Source organism: Alligator sinensis, unplaced genomic scaffold (assembly GCF_000455745.1).
Source record: "Alligator sinensis unplaced genomic scaffold, ASM45574v1 scaffold388_2, whole genome shotgun sequence".
Taxonomy (NCBI): domain Eukaryota; kingdom Metazoa; phylum Chordata; order Crocodylia; family Alligatoridae; genus Alligator; species Alligator sinensis.
Genome location: NW_005842102.1, coordinates 2,262,849 through 2,280,820, shown reverse-complemented (window position 1 = coordinate 2,280,820; position 17,972 = coordinate 2,262,849). Strand labels below are relative to the sequence as shown.

General features: G+C 49.0%; 1 protein-coding gene across 1 annotated transcript in view; it reads right to left on the bottom strand.

Moving 5' to 3' along the window:
• PRRC2B (proline rich coiled-coil 2B) overlaps window positions 1–17,972 on the bottom strand; it is a 55,701-nt gene that overhangs the window by 22,463 nt on the left and 15,266 nt on the right. Inside the window, 15 exon segments of the mRNA XM_014520277.2 lie at window position 1; window positions 3–27; window positions 1,041–1,248; window positions 3,698–3,888; window positions 4,631–4,946; window positions 5,555–5,747; window positions 6,240–6,330; window positions 6,954–7,096; window positions 7,600–7,721; window positions 8,768–9,009; window positions 9,724–9,867; window positions 14,428–14,500; window positions 15,446–15,548; window positions 15,772–15,949; window positions 17,271–17,438. The exon segment at window position 1 is cut by the window's left edge and continues 191 nt beyond it. Coding sequence (XP_014375763.1) covers window position 1; window positions 3–27; window positions 1,041–1,248; window positions 3,698–3,888; window positions 4,631–4,946; window positions 5,555–5,747; window positions 6,240–6,330; window positions 6,954–7,096; window positions 7,600–7,721; window positions 8,768–9,009; window positions 9,724–9,867; window positions 14,428–14,500; window positions 15,446–15,548; window positions 15,772–15,949; window positions 17,271–17,385 — 2,145 coding nt within the window. The 5' untranslated portion in view covers window positions 17,386–17,438.

Sequence of the window (17,972 nt, the reverse complement as noted above, 5' to 3'; positions counted from 1 at the left end):
CCTGCTGAATCATGGGCTTCATAATTCCTGAGCAGGAGAGAGACAGGGAGAGAGTTCAAGCTGAGATGAGCGATGTGCCCCTTCAAGCAGTGGTAACACAGCCTCCTGGCAGGTCATCCTCCTCTCCCTCCTGAACATCAGGGGAATGCAGCCATGGAAACCATGTAAAGAAGGACATTTTGCTCACGTCTATAAAAGGTGAGCAACTTCCCCAAAATGAAAGGAAAGCAATGGTTGCTAATTAAAGCAGCTTTCCTGTCCAAGCCCAACCACAGCGATATGCAACTTCACTGGCTTGGGAACACGGAAGGAGGCCGGGAGGGAGGGTAGGGTGGATGGAATAAAAGCTAGTGACAACCCTGCATTACCAGCTGCATTAACTGGTGCTCCTTGCGCTTTCTGTTTGTATCTCTGGCCGGTTAGTAGCAGGATTAAGAGGCACTACAGGGATGTTACTCAGACTTTTTGGCTTGTTCACCATTCTGACTAGACAAGATCTAACCAAGTTTTGCAGAGCTAAACTCATCTCCAGCCCTTTCCTTCCCCTTCACACAAACAATCCTGTCTTGGTCTAATACAATCTGCTATGACTTCCTTCCCATTGCTCCATGCAAGCCCCCAGGCAGCATACCAGTAGCAGCGCGAGTAGAAGAGTCCGTGTTTTTCTAGCCCTTTCCGGTGCCCAGCTCCAAGCAGTACAACATCCATGTGCTACCTGCTCATCAGCTCCTGCTGCGCAATTGACTGCTCTGATCTCAGAACAGGGTCAACAACAAGCAACAAGAATGCATCTCTGAAGTAAAAGGGCCAGCCTGTGGCCTAGCATAGCACCTCTTAGTGGCTTGAAACCTCAGCAAAGTGACTACTCCAAGGCATTTGTGGAGGGACTAACCAGAACCCCCAAAGCCACGCCTTGCTCTTTGCATTTTAAAATCCTGCTGGCTACATGCAATGAACCTCCTGAATCTAAGCTGCAGATGTGGTGTAAAGCCAAGTAAGGAGGGCCCCTGAGGATAAGGGAGGCACAAAACACTCCTTACCTGAAGGATGAAGGGCTGAAGGATAAAAATCCACAGGGGTACGGCCCTGAGCCATGCGAGGGTCCATGTAAGAAGGCATCATCATCCAGCGAGGGTCGAACCCAAGCATCTGAGGGTGTGGTGGATAGAAGGTGCGCTGGGGGTGCGAATGGGATGGTGGAGGATAGACCTGCTGCTGCTGCCAGTGCTGCATCTTGTACAGGTGCTCCTGGAGAAGGAGAAATGAAAGTCAGGGTGGGACAAGCTACGAGCTCCTGAATATAGCAGGACACAAGTCCATTCTCTTTGGCCTAGATCAGCTTATGTAACTGCATGCATTTTAGGCTCCAAAGGATGTGCCATTGTGCTGCCTTGAGTACAGGAGAGAACAGATGATGGCAGTTCACTGCTTGTTTAAGAGGGAACCACCAGGGCTTCTTTAGAAGTACACATCAACACACCAGTACATGCCAAACCATGCTGTCCCTTCACATATATATTGCTGGCACTGCTAGGAGAGCACTCCATTACATTACACCTTACCCAGGCAAGAAACCAAGAGATCGGCTTCAAAGCCAACGCCTGTATTTTCTCAACACGTGTGGAAATACAGAAGACGTCATGGCCTTTTCCTGTTAAACACAACTGACCACTTGGAATCCAATGCTACAGATAAGGCTTCTTTTTGGAGGAAGTATTATCTCTATGTGCTATACAGCATAAGATCATAATGCTAGAAGACGTATTAACCCGAGACATAAGTAGAAACGGTAATAAAATTCAGTTATGAAAACAAATAAAGAAGTCCTACTGCATTTCTTATATATCACTGGGACACGCAACCACCACAGTGGTCATCTTATTTGCTTCGCTAAAGAAGCAGAACATGGTCCAGCCTCTACTGCTACGGGACCTGAACCTGTTCAGCCTTCAAAGAGAAGGCTAAGAGGGGACCTGGTGGCCATCTATACTTACCGGGGGGACCAGCGGGGATTGGGAGAGACCCTGTTCAACCGAGCACCTCCCAGAGTAACAAGGAATAATGGCCATAAGTTGTTTGAGAGTAGGTTCAGGCTAGACGTTAGAAGGCACTATTTCAGAGTCAGGGCGGCTAGGATCTGGAACCAACTACCAAGGGAAGTGGTGCTGGCTCTTACCTTGGGGGTCTTTAAGAGAAGGCTTGACAATTACTTAGCTGGGGTCATATGAGCCCAGTATTCTCTCCTGCTCAGGGCAGGGGGTCGGACTCGAAGATCTACTTAGGTCCCTTCCGACCCTACATCTGTGAACCTACCAGATGGTTCTACCAGGAATGACGCTCACTTGCCATTTGGGCTTAAGCTAACAGGCCACAAAAAATACAAACTGCCCTCAGGTGAGAATGTAACAAGTGCAATTAAAACACAAGATTAACCTTAATCTCTTCCATCTGCCTCAGAATTTTTCTTCCTTGGTTTGCAACACCATCAGAAGCGGCACATAATCGCTGAAAGGGCCAACTCCCTTCTCCTGCTGTGCCCCACAGTGAAAAAAAAGTCACTGCTAGCAACACTCAGGGGCTTCCACCCCAGGGCTGGACTGCAGGAGCAGCATTCCAGCTTCCCAACCACGCACATTTCAAGTGACAAATCTCTTTAAAGCAGCAGTTCCCAAGCTCTGACAGATTGCACACCACCAATTTAAAACAATGCAACCTTTGTACTGTACCACCAGCACACGTTTCAGTTCAACCTTGAGTACCACCAGCAAAATTTTTGTCATGTAAAGCAGTTATAATAAATCTGTTAATGCGTATCACTGACAGGTTGTCCGTGTACCACAGATTGGGAACTGCTGCTTTAACGAGCAAGACACACACCATTGTGGGCTAAGGTGCTTTCTCTATAACATGCTCGTAATATGCTTAAGTGTCCATGGCCTTTCAAATATGCCAGCCACTACAATCTTGAAAGTCTTTAAAGGCTTTACACCGAGTGTTGAAACACAAATTTTCAATAAACAGCATGCTAAAGGGAGCCTAATGTTTAACCTAGAAAGATCCCTTCATAAAGAAAAGGGCACTGAAGGGCAGTTTGCTTTGTTCTAAACCGAGTGAGCAGTATCAGGCAAGTAGGGTCAGGAGATTAAAGCTGGGACATCTAATGAGCCCAACCCTCAGAGCTGCCATAAAAGCAGGCTGCAACAAACACTGAAATTCGCAAAGCGAACCCGTTTCTCTTAGAAGCTAAGCTACCCTGCCAACCTCCTCTACAGGCGATTTCAACAGCCACCTTCAGCAAAGCTTGTGCTATATGGGTATATCAGCTGTGAGTAAGACCATGTGTGGGGCATATAACTGCATTAGCCACCATAAAGAGCAGAAGTACTTTGCAAACCATGATGCTGCCTAACTGATGGAGAGAGGAGACCCATGGCAAAAGCATGCAGAAAACAGGACAAGTCATCTGGCCCTCAAGCTCCACCTGAGCCACCGTGGCCAGACATTACCACTTGTAGTAGTGCTTTCAAGATTTCACAGGATTGTAGGAAAACTGGGTTGTAAAGGACCATGTGAGGTCATCTACTACAACCCCCGGCTCCTGCTGTTTCTGCATTAAGTTACAGCCCCAAGGGAACAAGATTCAACAAAGGGGTAAAGTGAAGTTGAGGTGGAGGTTGGAGACTCTCAAACCTCTCACCTGCTGCTGTTGCTGCTGCTGTCTTTGGAACCGTGGGGGAAGCGATTTCTGGTATTTGTTGAATTCTTGTGCTGGGGATGTGGCTTCTTGGAGCTCCTCCTCACTGCTGCTTTGGGCAGCTGCTGTTGTGGCTGCGGTTTCCTCTTCTAGATAACCAGCAGAGGCTTCCTGGGCATGGAATTCGGGGGTTGCTGGTGGAGAAGAACAGATGGATTCAGTTGTGCTATGCACGGGGCTTGAGCACGTTATAAACCCTCTCTCCAGTCACCTGCAAGGACATTTCATAGATGAGCTGCTGGTTCCCTGAGACTATGCTACTTAAGGGAATTCCAGTCCATGCTCCTCCTCATGCTCCGCTACACAGGCAAAATTTCAGCCACTAACTCCTCTGCCTCGCTTTGACAGCTTTAAGGATCCCTCTGTTTTCTTGATTTAACTACAAACCCTCCAGCTGAGACCTTCCACTGCCACCAACATCCTTCCAACCGAGGACAACTGGCCACAGATCCATTTGGCCAAAGGAGTTGCTTCAATGACAGTGCAAGTCTCCTTTTGTCTTTTTACTACCCCTGACCCTGTGGCCAGGGCCATGCTGGCATAGGTCCCCAGGCCATTCCACTTCCTAGCTCTAACCATACTTGATAGAGCAACGGGGTGAACACTCTGGACAGCTGATTCTTAATACAGGCAAGGGCACTGGAGTGATAGGGCTTTTTCTAAGCAACTTTAATAAAGGCAGAGCTCCTTTAAAAAGGCCCTGCTTTAGTGACCCCAAAATGTTCTTCAAAAAACCAGAAATAATTGATTTGTCTGATGCAACTCAAATAAGCCCATGATGGCTTTCTATGTCCTTTCAGGTCCATGCACCCTGCCTCTGCTAAAAGCAATCATCACAGCCACTGTTCTCACACAAGGCTGGTCAGGTGCCAGTACCTCTTCGGAAAGCGTGGCCGTTCTCCTGAACTGTGGCCTTTTCCGTGGTGGGGGTTTTCAGCTCTTCATTCTCCACGTGTTTCTGGGCCTCTCCTGTTTTCTGAGCCAGCTTACACTTCTGATCCAGTTGCTTGAGTTTGGCAGCACAAGCTGCCAGACGTTCCTCTCTGGCTCGCCGCTCTCCCCCCTCCCGTCGCCGCCTGGCTCGCTCCACAGCCTCAGAGATCTCCGAGTGGATAAACTTCTGCCTCAGGGGCACCTTCTCCTCTTTCTCTTCCAGGGACTGCTGTCTGAGGACACTGCCCACTGGGGGCTTCTGCCAGAGACAAGAGCATCCTGGTGAGGGTCAGCCAAACACTCCACTCTCCTGCAGCGGTTTCTTTTCATCTCACACAAGGCAGAACCCCCAAACCTTCCCCCCCCAAGCAAGCCTCTCCCTAGCTGCAAATAATCCCATAGCCCCATCACACTTGAGAAACTTCTGAAAGTCTCCCAGACCCTAACCCCTGCTCTCCAATCACTGCAGCACATCAGCAATGGGGATGGCACCACTAACTGCATGGGCAAGAAAACCTGGGGTGTCACTGTAATGCTCTAGTCCAGCTTTGATTCTCTCCCCCCCCAGCCCCGCTCTGGTGGGAATGCTGCCCAGGAACCTCTGTAGTGCTGGGAACATGGGGAGGACTGTGCAAAATATAGCCCTGCCCCAGCCCTCCAGCAGCATCAGCAGGCTCAAAGGAGACCCTCCCCTACTGTTAGTTCCCTCAGCTATTCCTGCGTTGCTCAGACATCCGTTTGCTATGGAGGCTGCCTAGAACTAGACTCCCTGTTGGGTTTAAATCCCAACATGGGTCTGTGGGAGGGTCGCTGTAAGCTTCTTGGGGCCTGAGTCAGTTAGGGAAGGGCAGGGGGTGGTCAGCGTACCTGATATTCTGATGTAGAGGTCCAGCCATTGAGCTTCCTTGGAGGCTGTGGGGGGTCCTGCACTTTGCGGACACCCCGGGACAAGCCCACTGAATCAGCCCAGTTCTTCCCTTCCTCCATGGGGTGTTTGACATCTGCGCTGTCTGCGGAGCTCAGGGAGAGCTGCCGCTGCCTTCTGGGGTCCCAGCTGTTCCTGCCACACAGATGCTGTTGCTATTACACTTCCAACTCGCTTCAACACACATTCCCAACCCTACCCATCGAGTCGCAAGGCAGGAGACAGCCTTCTAAACCAACATGGAGAAAAAAGATGCACAACAGATGTTTTGCCCTTATATCATGCTTTTCACCCACATCTCAAGATACTTTGTGAAGTTGCTGAAGCATCAGCAATGCTGTTTCACAGGTGGAGAGAAAGCAGCTCACTGGAGGCTGCATGGCTGACAAGTGGCAGAGCCAGGAATGGAACCCAGCTTTCCTGACTCCCAATCCCAACACCCTTTCAACATTACCCTGCTACCACAACCCATGGGATCTGAGTTTCTGGCATAAGCTGAGAGGGGCAAGTCTCATTTCCAGATACCCAGATAATACTTTAAATAAATCCATTTAAACAAATCAACAGTGTTATAATGTTTAAGCTTGGGAGGGTGAATGTGGCACCAAGGGAATCACACACACTTACCATTTCTGTCTTCCATCTTTAAGATTTTCCTCCTCTTCCTCATCTTCACTGAACTTCAGTTTCTCTGAGTAGTCCACTTCATCATGAATGCCTGAGATCGGGGCCATGGGCTAAGGGTGTATAAAAAAAAAAAAAAAAAAAAAAAAAGAAAGAAAGGAAAAGGGTCCCGTCATGTTCTGAAAAGCATTTTCTATAGCCATAAACCAGAAAGCCGAGTCAGAACCATTAGGACAATTGAAAGCAAGTGGTATAAGCCCCACAGCGCATCTCACCAGCAGGGCTGATTTTACAAGACCAGTAATACATCATGCAGGTAAATAGAGGCAGCAAACTGAGAAGAGGTACCCTGTGTGCATGATCATGCATGGCTAGATTTCTCCCAAAGAGATGATAGGTCTCATGAGATTTCACACGACCTCCCCCTCTTCCCAGAAGGGGAACACACTGCACCCTCTCTGCTACTCAGTGTTATCAGCTCTTAGGAGTCCTCAGATCCGGTTCCTTGAGTACGGAAGAGTGGAAGGATCAGAAGGATCTATTGTACCATCATTTCCACCGAGAGCAGCTGTCCAACAGCCCATGACACCCTCTTCCCACTTCAGGTAGAAGGACTGAGCTTCCAAAACAAAGTGGCTCTTTGGGACAGGAAGAGAAACCTATCTGCTCCTTGAGTAGTCACTGTCACCTTATTGCTAGGGGTCTGTGGCACATTACCTGCCCAGCCATCATCTGCATCATTATCAAGGTCATCCAGACCCTTCAGGTTTTCTGCATTGATAATGGTGGGCCGGGGGGCCCGCTCTGCTTGCTGCCGAAGTGGACGAGTTGGACGAGACATCCCAAGTCTGTTCTCTTTCCTGCAGAGATAGAAACAAGATAATGCTGCAGGCACCAGTTAAAGGGAGAAGAGGTCACTAGGTGGAGAATAAAAATGTCTTGAGCTTACACACCAGTTTCAGCTACATTTGTAGCATACATTTATATTATACAGTCAAGCTACAAATATCTATTATTGCATATTCAACTCTCCTTCTCCTGCCCTCCACAACTATTAAGGGAGTCTCCAGTGTTGCTCCCTGGAACCTAGAGGTTGTGGGTGCTTTTGTTCTCGACTCGGCTGGGGAAGGATTCCTTCCAAACTCTACCTGCTCCTGCAGCAACAGGCAGCGCTCTCTCACCTCCTATCTCTGCAATGCTCCCAGACCTTGGTGCAAAAGCAGCAACACACTGAAGCTTGACATGAAGCCAGTCCCACCCCCACTCCCCAGCAATGGACAACTTTATCCACTGGCCCTGCTTCTTCATTAGGGTTTTTGTCCTTCACTGGTCTCTCCAAGCTGGTGACTCACGGTGGCCGTACCCGTCTTGGTCGTTCATCTGGTATTGTCTGAAAGGGACACGGGGCTCAAGTCGAAGCTGAGGGAGAGGGAAAGACCCACGGTCCAGCGAGGCAGGGGTCTCAGGTGGTTGTTGTGGACACATCTGAAGCGAGACAATGGTGAACATAAAGCTTTTCTTTGCCATGGACTGTAATACCCAGGCAGCACAAACAAAGATGTTTCAGTGCTGAGGTTGGGAAGGGAAGGACAGTTTCATAAGCACTGGGTAAGCATGCTTGGAGTCATCCCAGACACCCTGCCTGAAGCACCAGCTGAGGCAGCAACATGTTCTTGGGGTTAGGGATGCACCTCTCATGTCTGATCAAGGTTGCACTAATGCTGGCAAACAAGGGCAGGGAAACAGGCAAGATGGGCAGCACGGGACAGGAGGCGGGTATCCCAGTGGTCCCTGACTACAGAAAAGAGCCACCAAAATGATCAGGGGCATGGACCAGCTGCTATATCAGGACAGACTGCAAAGGTTAGACTCAATTTTGGAAAGAAGGCTGAGGGGAGATATAACTGAGGTTTATAAAATCATGAAGGATGTGGACCAAGCAAATAGGGAACTGTTGTTCACTAAAACCCAAAATACTAGAACTAGAAGGCAAGCACTGAAATTAGTAGGTCACAGGTTTAAAACTAACAGAAGAAAGTTCTTTAAGCAATGCATAGTTAACTTGTGGAATTCACTGCCACAGGAGGTGGTGGAGGCACATATGAGAGCCAGGTTCAAAAAGAGACTGGATACATTCATGGAAGATAGATCTATCAATGGCAATTGTACAGAATGCTTGGAGATGTTTCCTCTGCCATTTCTCAACCTATAACAGTTGATGCCAGAGAGCGTACTGAATAGAGAGTAGAGTAAATCACTCTAGAGGTATCTGGTTCAATGCTCCCCCTCTATAGTATCCACCCCTGCCACTGACACAGATAGGATGCAGGGCTAGATGGACCATTGGTCTGACCCAGTATCACACTTATATTCTTCTGAGTAACCACCGCCAGAAATCAGTGAGGGGGCTCCTGAAGTCAGATGCAACTTCTTCACCCCACAGGGACCCTCTTACTTCACTGGGCTGCACTATGACACCTTAGGACGAGCGAGAAACTAAAAGGCAGCTTACGGGGGGCAGAGGGACTTACAAAAGCAGGTAGCATGTCATGGTATGTAGGTGGCTGGTACACATTTCCCATGAACTGTGATGCCCCTTTACGGACAGGCTGAGCTGGGCGGAGAGAGGGCTCCTTAGGATCGCTGGCACTCGCTGAGGAGGGGGCTCCATCTCCGGTACTAGAGGTCTTGCTGCCCGGCTCAGCAGGGGAGGCGGTCAGAGACGTGGCAGAGGTAATGTTCCTCCCACCGCCCTCCCTCCAACTAGTGACATCTGAAAAGGAAATGACACAGGCGCATGTGCACATGTGAAGGCCACCAAGCAGAGAGAGCCCAGGGTCAGAGACAACTGGTGGTTTGGTAATTCCAGTAGGAGAAGGAAATAAAAATAAATAAAAGACTTCCCTCATCATACAAGGGACAGAGCATCACCTGCTATTGGGGAACTACTGCAACCGTTCAAGTCCACACATGCATACGCTCAAAGGAGCCCCAGTCCCAACTTACCAGTCCTTGTGTCCTCATAGCGTGTATGCCCACATCATGCAGGGGTAAGCAATCACTTCAGCCACAGACAACTGCCCCTTGCGAGCCAGAATGATGCCACCACCCCCTTGCATTTGTGACCCAGGCAGAGAGGAGACCCGTTCTCCAGCAGAAATGAGTCAGCCCATTTACCCACTGCATTGTGCTCTTCCCCCCTTCCATCCTGCAAACAGCAAGACTTAAGCAACAAGCAGGCAGGTGACAGTAAATATTTAGTTGCCTGCAATGCAGAAGTCAGGTGCCCAATGTCAGCAGCGAGCCGGGTTCCACGGTCATTGGCCAAGCCAGAGCGTATGCAGAGGCTTGTTGGAGGAGTGACAGAGGATGGAGGGTGGGCATCCAAGACTACTGCAGACAAATGGGATGGCCATTTCCCTCCCCTGAGAAAGGCATCTAGGGAGTTACATGGGGTTGGCAGGAAAAGTAGCTGCCATGGACTTACTCTGGGGGCGGAGGCTTGGTCCTGGCCCATACGACAGATCTAAGGCGCCCTTTTCTTTGCCAACCTTGTCCTGCTCGCCTGCTGCTTTCAGCGTCGGAAATTCCTCGGGAGAGAAGGATAACAGTCGGCTTGAGGCCCTTGAACCTGCCAAAGAGACAAGGGCATGACTGACTGTAAGGCTGCTTTGACTTGCAGTAACCCTGCCCAGCTTGGAATAACAGCAGAAAGTTTCCCTGCAGTAATCTTGATCTCTAGCATATTCACCCCCCAGACTGCTGCCTTCCTGACATTTGCTAACAGCTCAGTATGCAGCAGATGCAGGATGTTCACTACCACAGCACGCGACTCCACTGAAGTAACTCAGCCACTCCTCACACAGAGGCAGAGTTTCATTTGGTTGGCCGTAGGAATTTAAGGCATATGGTTTTTGCAGCTCCTAAATATTTCTGGACAGTCCATTCACTCAAACCAAATTGACAAAACAACTCTGCAAGCCAGCTTATAAATAATACCCACATATCAAGCACCTGACATCTCCATTCAGACTCTTCTACCTCTGATATTCCTCCACTGGAGAGTTACATTTTTATGCTCCCAGCAATGTCCTCCATGAAAAGTTGTAGATAAGTGCACTGTGGCATGTGCGCTGTGCCCCTTCCACTGCATTTTAATAGCACAGATCACTGTCCAAAAGCTGGCCAGTTCATTTGCCCTCCCTGGTAAGCTTTTCTGGTGAATTATTAGCTATGGGAGAATGAAACACAAAGCAATTCATCCTGGACTCATCAGCCAGATGACACTGAATGGAAGGAGCCTGCCCACCACCACGCAGGAAGAATCCAAAATGATTATGCAGAAAGAGGCATTTTAAAACCAGTGCAAAGCTGGGGAAAGCATGCCCTGCTTTGATAACCGTTTCCGGGTGCCAGGAGAAGAATAGCCAAATAAACAGTACAGTTGATGGTTGTTTGTTCCACAGAACACAAGTGATTAATAAAGACATAGAAGGAAAGTCTAATTTACTGTTTGTCACTTCTGCTCTGGAGAGCAAAGCATGACTAGTTTATTTTAGCTAGTTTTGTTTGCAGGAATTCACCTTCCTCCATGCTGTTTGTCTTTTCTTTTTATTAACTGGAAACACAAAAAGAAAAGCCAATCGACCCATCATTTTAACTGTGTTTTATTTAGAAATATTTATATGTAAAATTCATTTTGATCAGCTTTGGTAGACAATCCTTATTTAAAAAAAAAAGACAGACTGACTGACTACCAGCGTTGAGAACCGTGACCTGCTCACAACTGCCTCTTTAAATTCAGGAGAGTGTAACAAAAGAAAGGCTATCCTAGATACTGTTTCACAACACAGGAGCTGCCAAGTCAGGATCCTGGTCCTTTGCTCCATAACTAACAACACTACTTCCCAGATGTCAGCAGCTAGATAAAGGCCAGTACTGCCTGCAGCACTTCTACATCAATATTTTGCAAGTCTAGTGTCTCAAACTCTCTCAGCTGGGACAGATCTCAAGTGTTTAAAGCATCAGAAGTCTTATTTATTCTGCATTACTGGGCTAGCTGTATTTGCAGCAAGAATTTTAATAATATTCATTAGCTATTACAAGATATAGTTGGGCATCTTTGATACTGTGATGTCTTCCAGGACAGATTTATTGCTTAGCAGAGTAGGGAAAAAGAGCCAGCTTTCCTCCATATCTGTAAGGCTGCACTAAAAGGACCGTTTATCTACAGGTGTTAACAACTTGGAGCCTAATTCCCCAGGACACTACACTGGAACGAGTCCAGAGCAATGTAAACATCTCTCCCTGAATGGTTATTTGAACAGAGGAATACAGGCATCTCACTTTACTCAAATGGCAGTTCATAACTAATTTAGCAGACTATCCTGCCTCAGATATACAGAGATCTCTCCTTCCCCCATATTTGGAAGAGGGAATAGACAAACTGAGCAAAGAAAGAGCAAAAGCCTTAATTTTTGTCACTCTGTAAAAGCAACTGCAGAACATGTGCAAGAAGTAAATGACCTTGTTAGTCTTCCCAGTCTGATTTCTGTGATTCTCCGATTCACCTATGTTTTAATTAAGTACTTCTGAACCCAGCACATGGCTCTTCCTTGGCTCCAAGTGCTGTATCTTGACAATGGTTTGATCTGCTTTCCTAGAGGCTACTCTTATATCAGGTCTTCAGGAAGGGCTGGGCTGGCCCCCAGATTTCACACCCAGGAAAGAAAGGTCCATACGGCATTGGCAACCACCTCAGAGATAGTAGCTGTCCAATAAAGAAAGATCTGTATTTGGGCTAGAAGCCGCCCGAGGCAAGCAGGGGTGTCTGAAGAGGTCACTGAGCCTTGAGAAAACCTCCATGCCGATCAGGAGAGTCAGTCACTGCATTTCTAGTCCGTTCCCATTTTTTGAAACACTGAACTTTCACTTCCTAACCTAGCAGCTCCCAATGTCAAAAGCTCAGCGCCACTGCCCTAATGCTATTCTTGCTGCACCTTAAATCAGTGCTTCTCAAAGTGGTGGTCCGCGGACCAATACCAGTCCGCGAGCCACTGGTTGCCAGTCTGCAGTGAATTGCCAGGAAAGAAAGAAATATATTTTCAGAAGCATAACATTGATATGTCATAGCGCCGCAGTTCGTACGTTCCAACAACAGAGAGAGAAACAGCCGGTCGCGCATCTGTATAGCACTGTTACACACAGTTGCTGCCACCGGCTGAACAGGGCACCAGTCCCTGGGCCACTGGAAAAAAGATTGCCGGTCCGACACATCAGATAGTTTGAGAAGAACTGCCTTACATACCAATATTCACCACAACCAGGAATCACGTCCAGGTTCAAAAGAGACAGGCTCCAAATCAGATCAAAGCTCCAAGTCATGGAGCGCATTTTTCTGTTTGAAACGTTCAACTGCTTTCAAGTCCCACAGGCAAGCAGCAGCCATTAGCAGCACAGTCAGCAAGTGGCAGGCTAACAGAAGGAGCCTAACTTTAGTGCAGCTCCCTACACCGAGGCTGCGCTGGCCCAAGGACTATATGAAGACTCATGTAGACACAAGGGCTGCACCTATAACTGCTTCATGACACCTCTCCCATATGCTTTAGTCTCCTGGCTTCCTTCTTCCTAAGCTGCTCCTCTAGCATCTCGCTCCCATGCTAGGCTTTGCATGTTTTCAGCCACCCTTGGGCCTAGGGCACCTGCCTCTTTGTGGGTCCAGTGTTTCTCATGCTTGCCTACCATAACTAGAGGTGCAGCAATACATCAGTCCATATCACATCAGCACTGATCAAAGGAAAATTGACTTAATCGGCAATCGGCTTTTTCTTGGCTGATGTGGCCGGTAAGGTCGCCAATAAATGTTTTGTGCAGCCCGGCAGTGTAGAGAGCAGTATCTGGCTGGCAAGTCTGTGGGGGGAAGGGGTGGGGGCAGATGGAGACCCCTGTGGTGAGGGAGAGAGTGGGGCAGGGGCAGGGGCAGGTGCTGCCCAGCCAGGGCAGGGTAGGGCAGAACCAAGGACAGCTCATCGGGGGTGGTTCCCACTGCTGCAGGCACCCCCAGGGGAGGCATGGGGGATACATGTCTCCCCGATTTGTGCATGGAGCAAGGGCAGGCTGCCCACTGCGAGCTCAAGGCCAGGGGCTGCATCAGCTTCTTCCTAGCGGGTGGGCTGGGCTAGGGCTGCACTTGGGGCAGACAGAGGCCCGTAACCCTCCCTCCCAGTGCTGCCACCGCTCATCCCACCTGTGCACAGCACTGGCCTACCCCCCCCACTGGGAAGAGGCTGGGACAGCCCCCAGCCTACAGCGGCAGCCCACCTTTACCCCATGCACAGATCCAGGGTGCACATGCCCCCCGGTACCTCCTCTGGGGTGTCCACAGCAGCAAGAGCTGCCCCACCCCCTGCCCCCCGTGGACAAGCCAGCCACGGCTTCGTCCTACACCCCGCCCCACCCTGGCTGTGCAGTGCCTGCCCCAGCCCCACTCCCTCCCTCACCTTGGGGGCCTCAATCTGCCCCACCCCCTTCCCCCTTTGGAAAATACCAGCTCTTAGCTTCCACCCAGCTTTTGAGTGAAGAACACGAACAGAGCAGATTTTCTGTTGCAAAGAACTCAGACAACCACTGCTCAGAATGGTTTGTAACACTACAGACTCCGATTTGAAATATCTGGGTTTATGTTGTGAATCATGTTTGCAAACCTAACAGTGTGTGTGGGCCTCCACAGCACCCTTGAAAAGATCTCAGTACCCTTGTTGAGAATCACTGTCTTAACTCCTCCTCTCCCTTGCTCGCCACAGCACCCATCCCCTCCACCTTTTTACCTCTAGCTCACATCTTGCATGTGTCCGAGTCTGGGTGCGGATACATTAGGCAACTGCCCTTGTGTGAAAGCACTGAGTCAGGACACCACTGATGCTAAAGCAGCCTTGTGTGGGCACACAAGGGGCCATGCACATCTTCCACTGGGCCAAACTGCAGTGTAAATGTATACAGGGAAGTTCATAAAACTCACTTTGCCACCAGGCTGCATGAGGCATCTACAGCCATGCAATGCCTGTGCGGTCACAAGTCTGCCTGCAACTAACCCAGCTTTTACAGTGGCAATACATCAAGAAGGGGGCCCGACTTGCTTGCATGCACAGTGGAACATGCAATCACCCCTCCATCATTATTCAGTCATACTCACCACCTTCGTGTCCTGCTGGCTTTCCATTCAGCTGCGCCCATGACTTTGGTCCACCTGGCACTGAAATTGTACTCTGCAAACCAAGAGAAAAAGACCAGGAGACACTTGTAACAGTCCCTCACCATCTGGATAAAAGCCAGGATCAGCTCCCCAGGTCACCTGTGTGGGACCACAGGTCCCCTTAACCTCCTTGCAGGGGCCATCACTGCCTCTGCAAGTCTCTGTACCAGCACACCAAAAAGGGTGCTGTGAAATGGTCACTCGGACTCCAACATCTCCCAGTACTTTAATCAGATTCCCCAGCTGCCTCCTTAGATTGTTCCTCTCACCCTCTAAAGATCCCTTCTTTGTCAAAAATACTCCCCCTCAGTCCCTAATGTCACCCCACATGCCTGGAAGCCTCTGCTTTTTCTCAGACACTGACCAACTGCCTACTCTTCCTGCTCCCTCTGCAAAGTCAAAAGGGCGAGTGCATGCAAAACCATGTGCCATGGGCGAATGCATGCTGCAAAACCATGCGGCTTTCATTAAAAGTCAACGCTCAGATTCAGCAGCAGTCACAGGGTTGGGTCCCTACACTTGCTGGTGGAGTCTTCTCACTTGCCAGCGAACCCTTCAAGCCACGACGCTTGCTATTTGTCACACGCAACCAGATTTCTTCTTAGCAAGCCATATCAAGCCTTTGGCTTAGAGCAAGAGCTTGATCTGATGTCACCTCACTCCTTTTGAATGGACCCAAAATGAAAGGGTTTTGCAAGTGCCTTTCCAGCTGTTCAACCCCTGATTTGTAGCTGGGCTCTCCTTGAAGGCTTGAAAGGTACAGAGGTGATGTGCCTCAAATATTCATCTAGCAGCAGCACTCATGGCACAGCCACATGGAGTCAAGACCCCTTCTTGCAAATAAATGATACAGGCTGATTCGTAGCTGTACACGGCAATATAGGCAATACAGGAAACCCACAGGCTGCCCAGGCCTAGGGAAAAACGAGTGGCTGTCACCCACACAGCGCATGCCTACCTCCTGACTGATCGATTGTGTCGGCTTCTGTAAATTGGAGACAGATTTCTGCAAACCCTGCTGCGGCAGCAACTCCTGCGGCTGTGCAGCCGTCGCACTGGAACTGGGGAACAGTACAGAACAGCTAGCATCAGACAGGGAAAAGGAGACAGGTGATCGCCCCAAACACCAGCAGTAGCCCTGTGCACCATGCTCAACGACACAAGAGCTCAGCATCCTCGAAACCCAGTGGCAGCCAAACCCTTCTGGGTTGGCTCCACCAGGAAAGCTCAGCATGACAGAGGACAGCTGCCCAGAGGGCCTGGCACAAGAAGGGCTCCACCTACCTCTTTTGGTCTGGTTGATCCTGCTTGTTTGCCCATCCTGTACCGTCCTTGGGTACGATAATGATGTTGGGGTCGTTTCCTTTGTTCTCAGACTTCAAGCTTGGCAAGTTGGCAGGAGGTGGCATACGCCGGGCAGCAGCAACTTTCCCGAGACTCTGCAAGCCATGTCTAGGAATAACTAGAGGGAGGGACAGCAAGTCACAAGGGGGGAGACCCCACTGACCTCGCACACTGCATTCAGTGCCTTACTCCTTGAGCAGTCCCACCAAAAAAAAAATTAAACATGGCCAGTAGCAATGAGTCCCACAGGTTTTAACTAGTGAGAGGGAAGATGGCAGAATCTAACCCTCAAGCAATTACATCACTAGCTGCATCCCAGCTTCTTTGCACTTATGAAACTACTATTTAATACTTACACAGGACCTTTCTTCCCCAAGAACCACTGCAAAGTGGTGGTGGAGTGGCAGTCAGTTGACACACAACCTTCTGAGAGAAGGAAGGACAATTTGGCCAAGGGCACTGAAGCAAACACCTCTTCCTTTACAGAAAGCATCTCAGGATCTCTTGAAACCCGTGCACATCAGACAAGGCCTTGGGCCTTTATTCAGAACCTCCAAACCAAAGGCTCATGCCTAGAAATATGCACTGAACCCTGAGCTTCTCTCTGCCAGCAGGAAGAAGGGCTGAATCAACCTTGCAGGACATTAAATCTATGTTTCTTTTATATCTCCAAACAGTCAGTCAGTTCTACCAAAATGACCATCTCCATTTTAGAGCTGGTTGGAGGCACAAAATAGTTACGAAGGGAGCCCAAGTCCATACACCAGGAGAACTGGGAACAGTCCTGGATCAAAGACCCTGCTGCTCTAGTCACTAGGTCACATTTACCAACCTTCCCCCTGTCCATCCTTCCACCCGATACCAAGTCTAGATCCAACCCAAACTACCATTTGACCTCAGTGTTTCTACTTTGGTCTTCATTGCAGAATTAGCACAGGTGTTGCTCCATAACCCACTCCTGTCCACATAAACTTCTGTCCCAAGCTTAGAGACACTTTACACCTCGTCTGCCCTGAGCTAGGAGCTGAAACCCCAGAGAGGCCTTCACTCAAGCTAGCAACCTGCTCACCTTGCAGTGGGGATATGGACTAAGCCCCTTGAACATGGAAAGTCCTCCAATACCGTCCCACAATTCCCATGCATCTAGAAGGTCAGACAAGTTCTGCCACAATTCACTGGGTAGGAATCAGAGCGTGGCACAGCTTAGTGCACCAAAGAACCATGGAATACGACCTCAGACTGCCACGTGGGCGAAAGCAGCACCAGCGAGGACACGGTAAGTCTAGCACGGCTGTGCAATGCAGCAGCTCATTTCCAGGCAAGGTCAACCTTGGTGTTCAGACCCAGGTACCAACCCACCTCCCACCTCTAGCTAACTGCAGTGAAGATTCCCCTTGTAAGAAAAACCTCGGGGCTGACTCGCACCCGGTGCTCCTTACCTGTAGTTCTGATAGCTTCTATTGACTTTCCTTTATACTTATCAAACAGGCTGAGAGTCGAGTACTTGCTTTTCCCATCCTTTCCTTTGGTTATTTGCCCCAAACGATCGGACATTGCGATGAAATGTCATCTAGTAAGGAAATTTCTCTGCGCCGCTCCCGATCTGCCTTTTAAATGAGAGTCAGAGAAATAACATCATCAGGGTTACTTATCCTTTGATAAATGAACAAGTGCATACTCAGCAAATCTGTGGATGACACCGAGTCGGGTGGACTTGCAAATACTCCAGAGGGTAGAGTTAGGATCCAGGCTGATGAGGAGAGGCTGGAGAAATACTCTATACTCAACCAGATGAAATTCATCAAGGACACATGCAAATCCCTGCTTTCGGGTAAGTGGAAGGATCAAACATACATGACTCCCAGAACAATGGCAGCTAGGACTTCAAGGGGAAACAGGGCAAGTTAAGAGAATTTAACCCTTCACTGGACATATCTTTAGGCCACTGCAAGGCTTTTGGATTCAAAAGCGCTTTTTATAACAGGTGGGAAGAAGTCAACAAAATCAGCAAAGAACATGGGTGGGAAACCTCACAGTTTGGAATTCAAATAACCAATTGTGTGGAAGATTAAAAAATATCCTATAAGCAACCTGTTTAAAATATATGTACATACTACTCTCTTATACTTGAATACACTTAA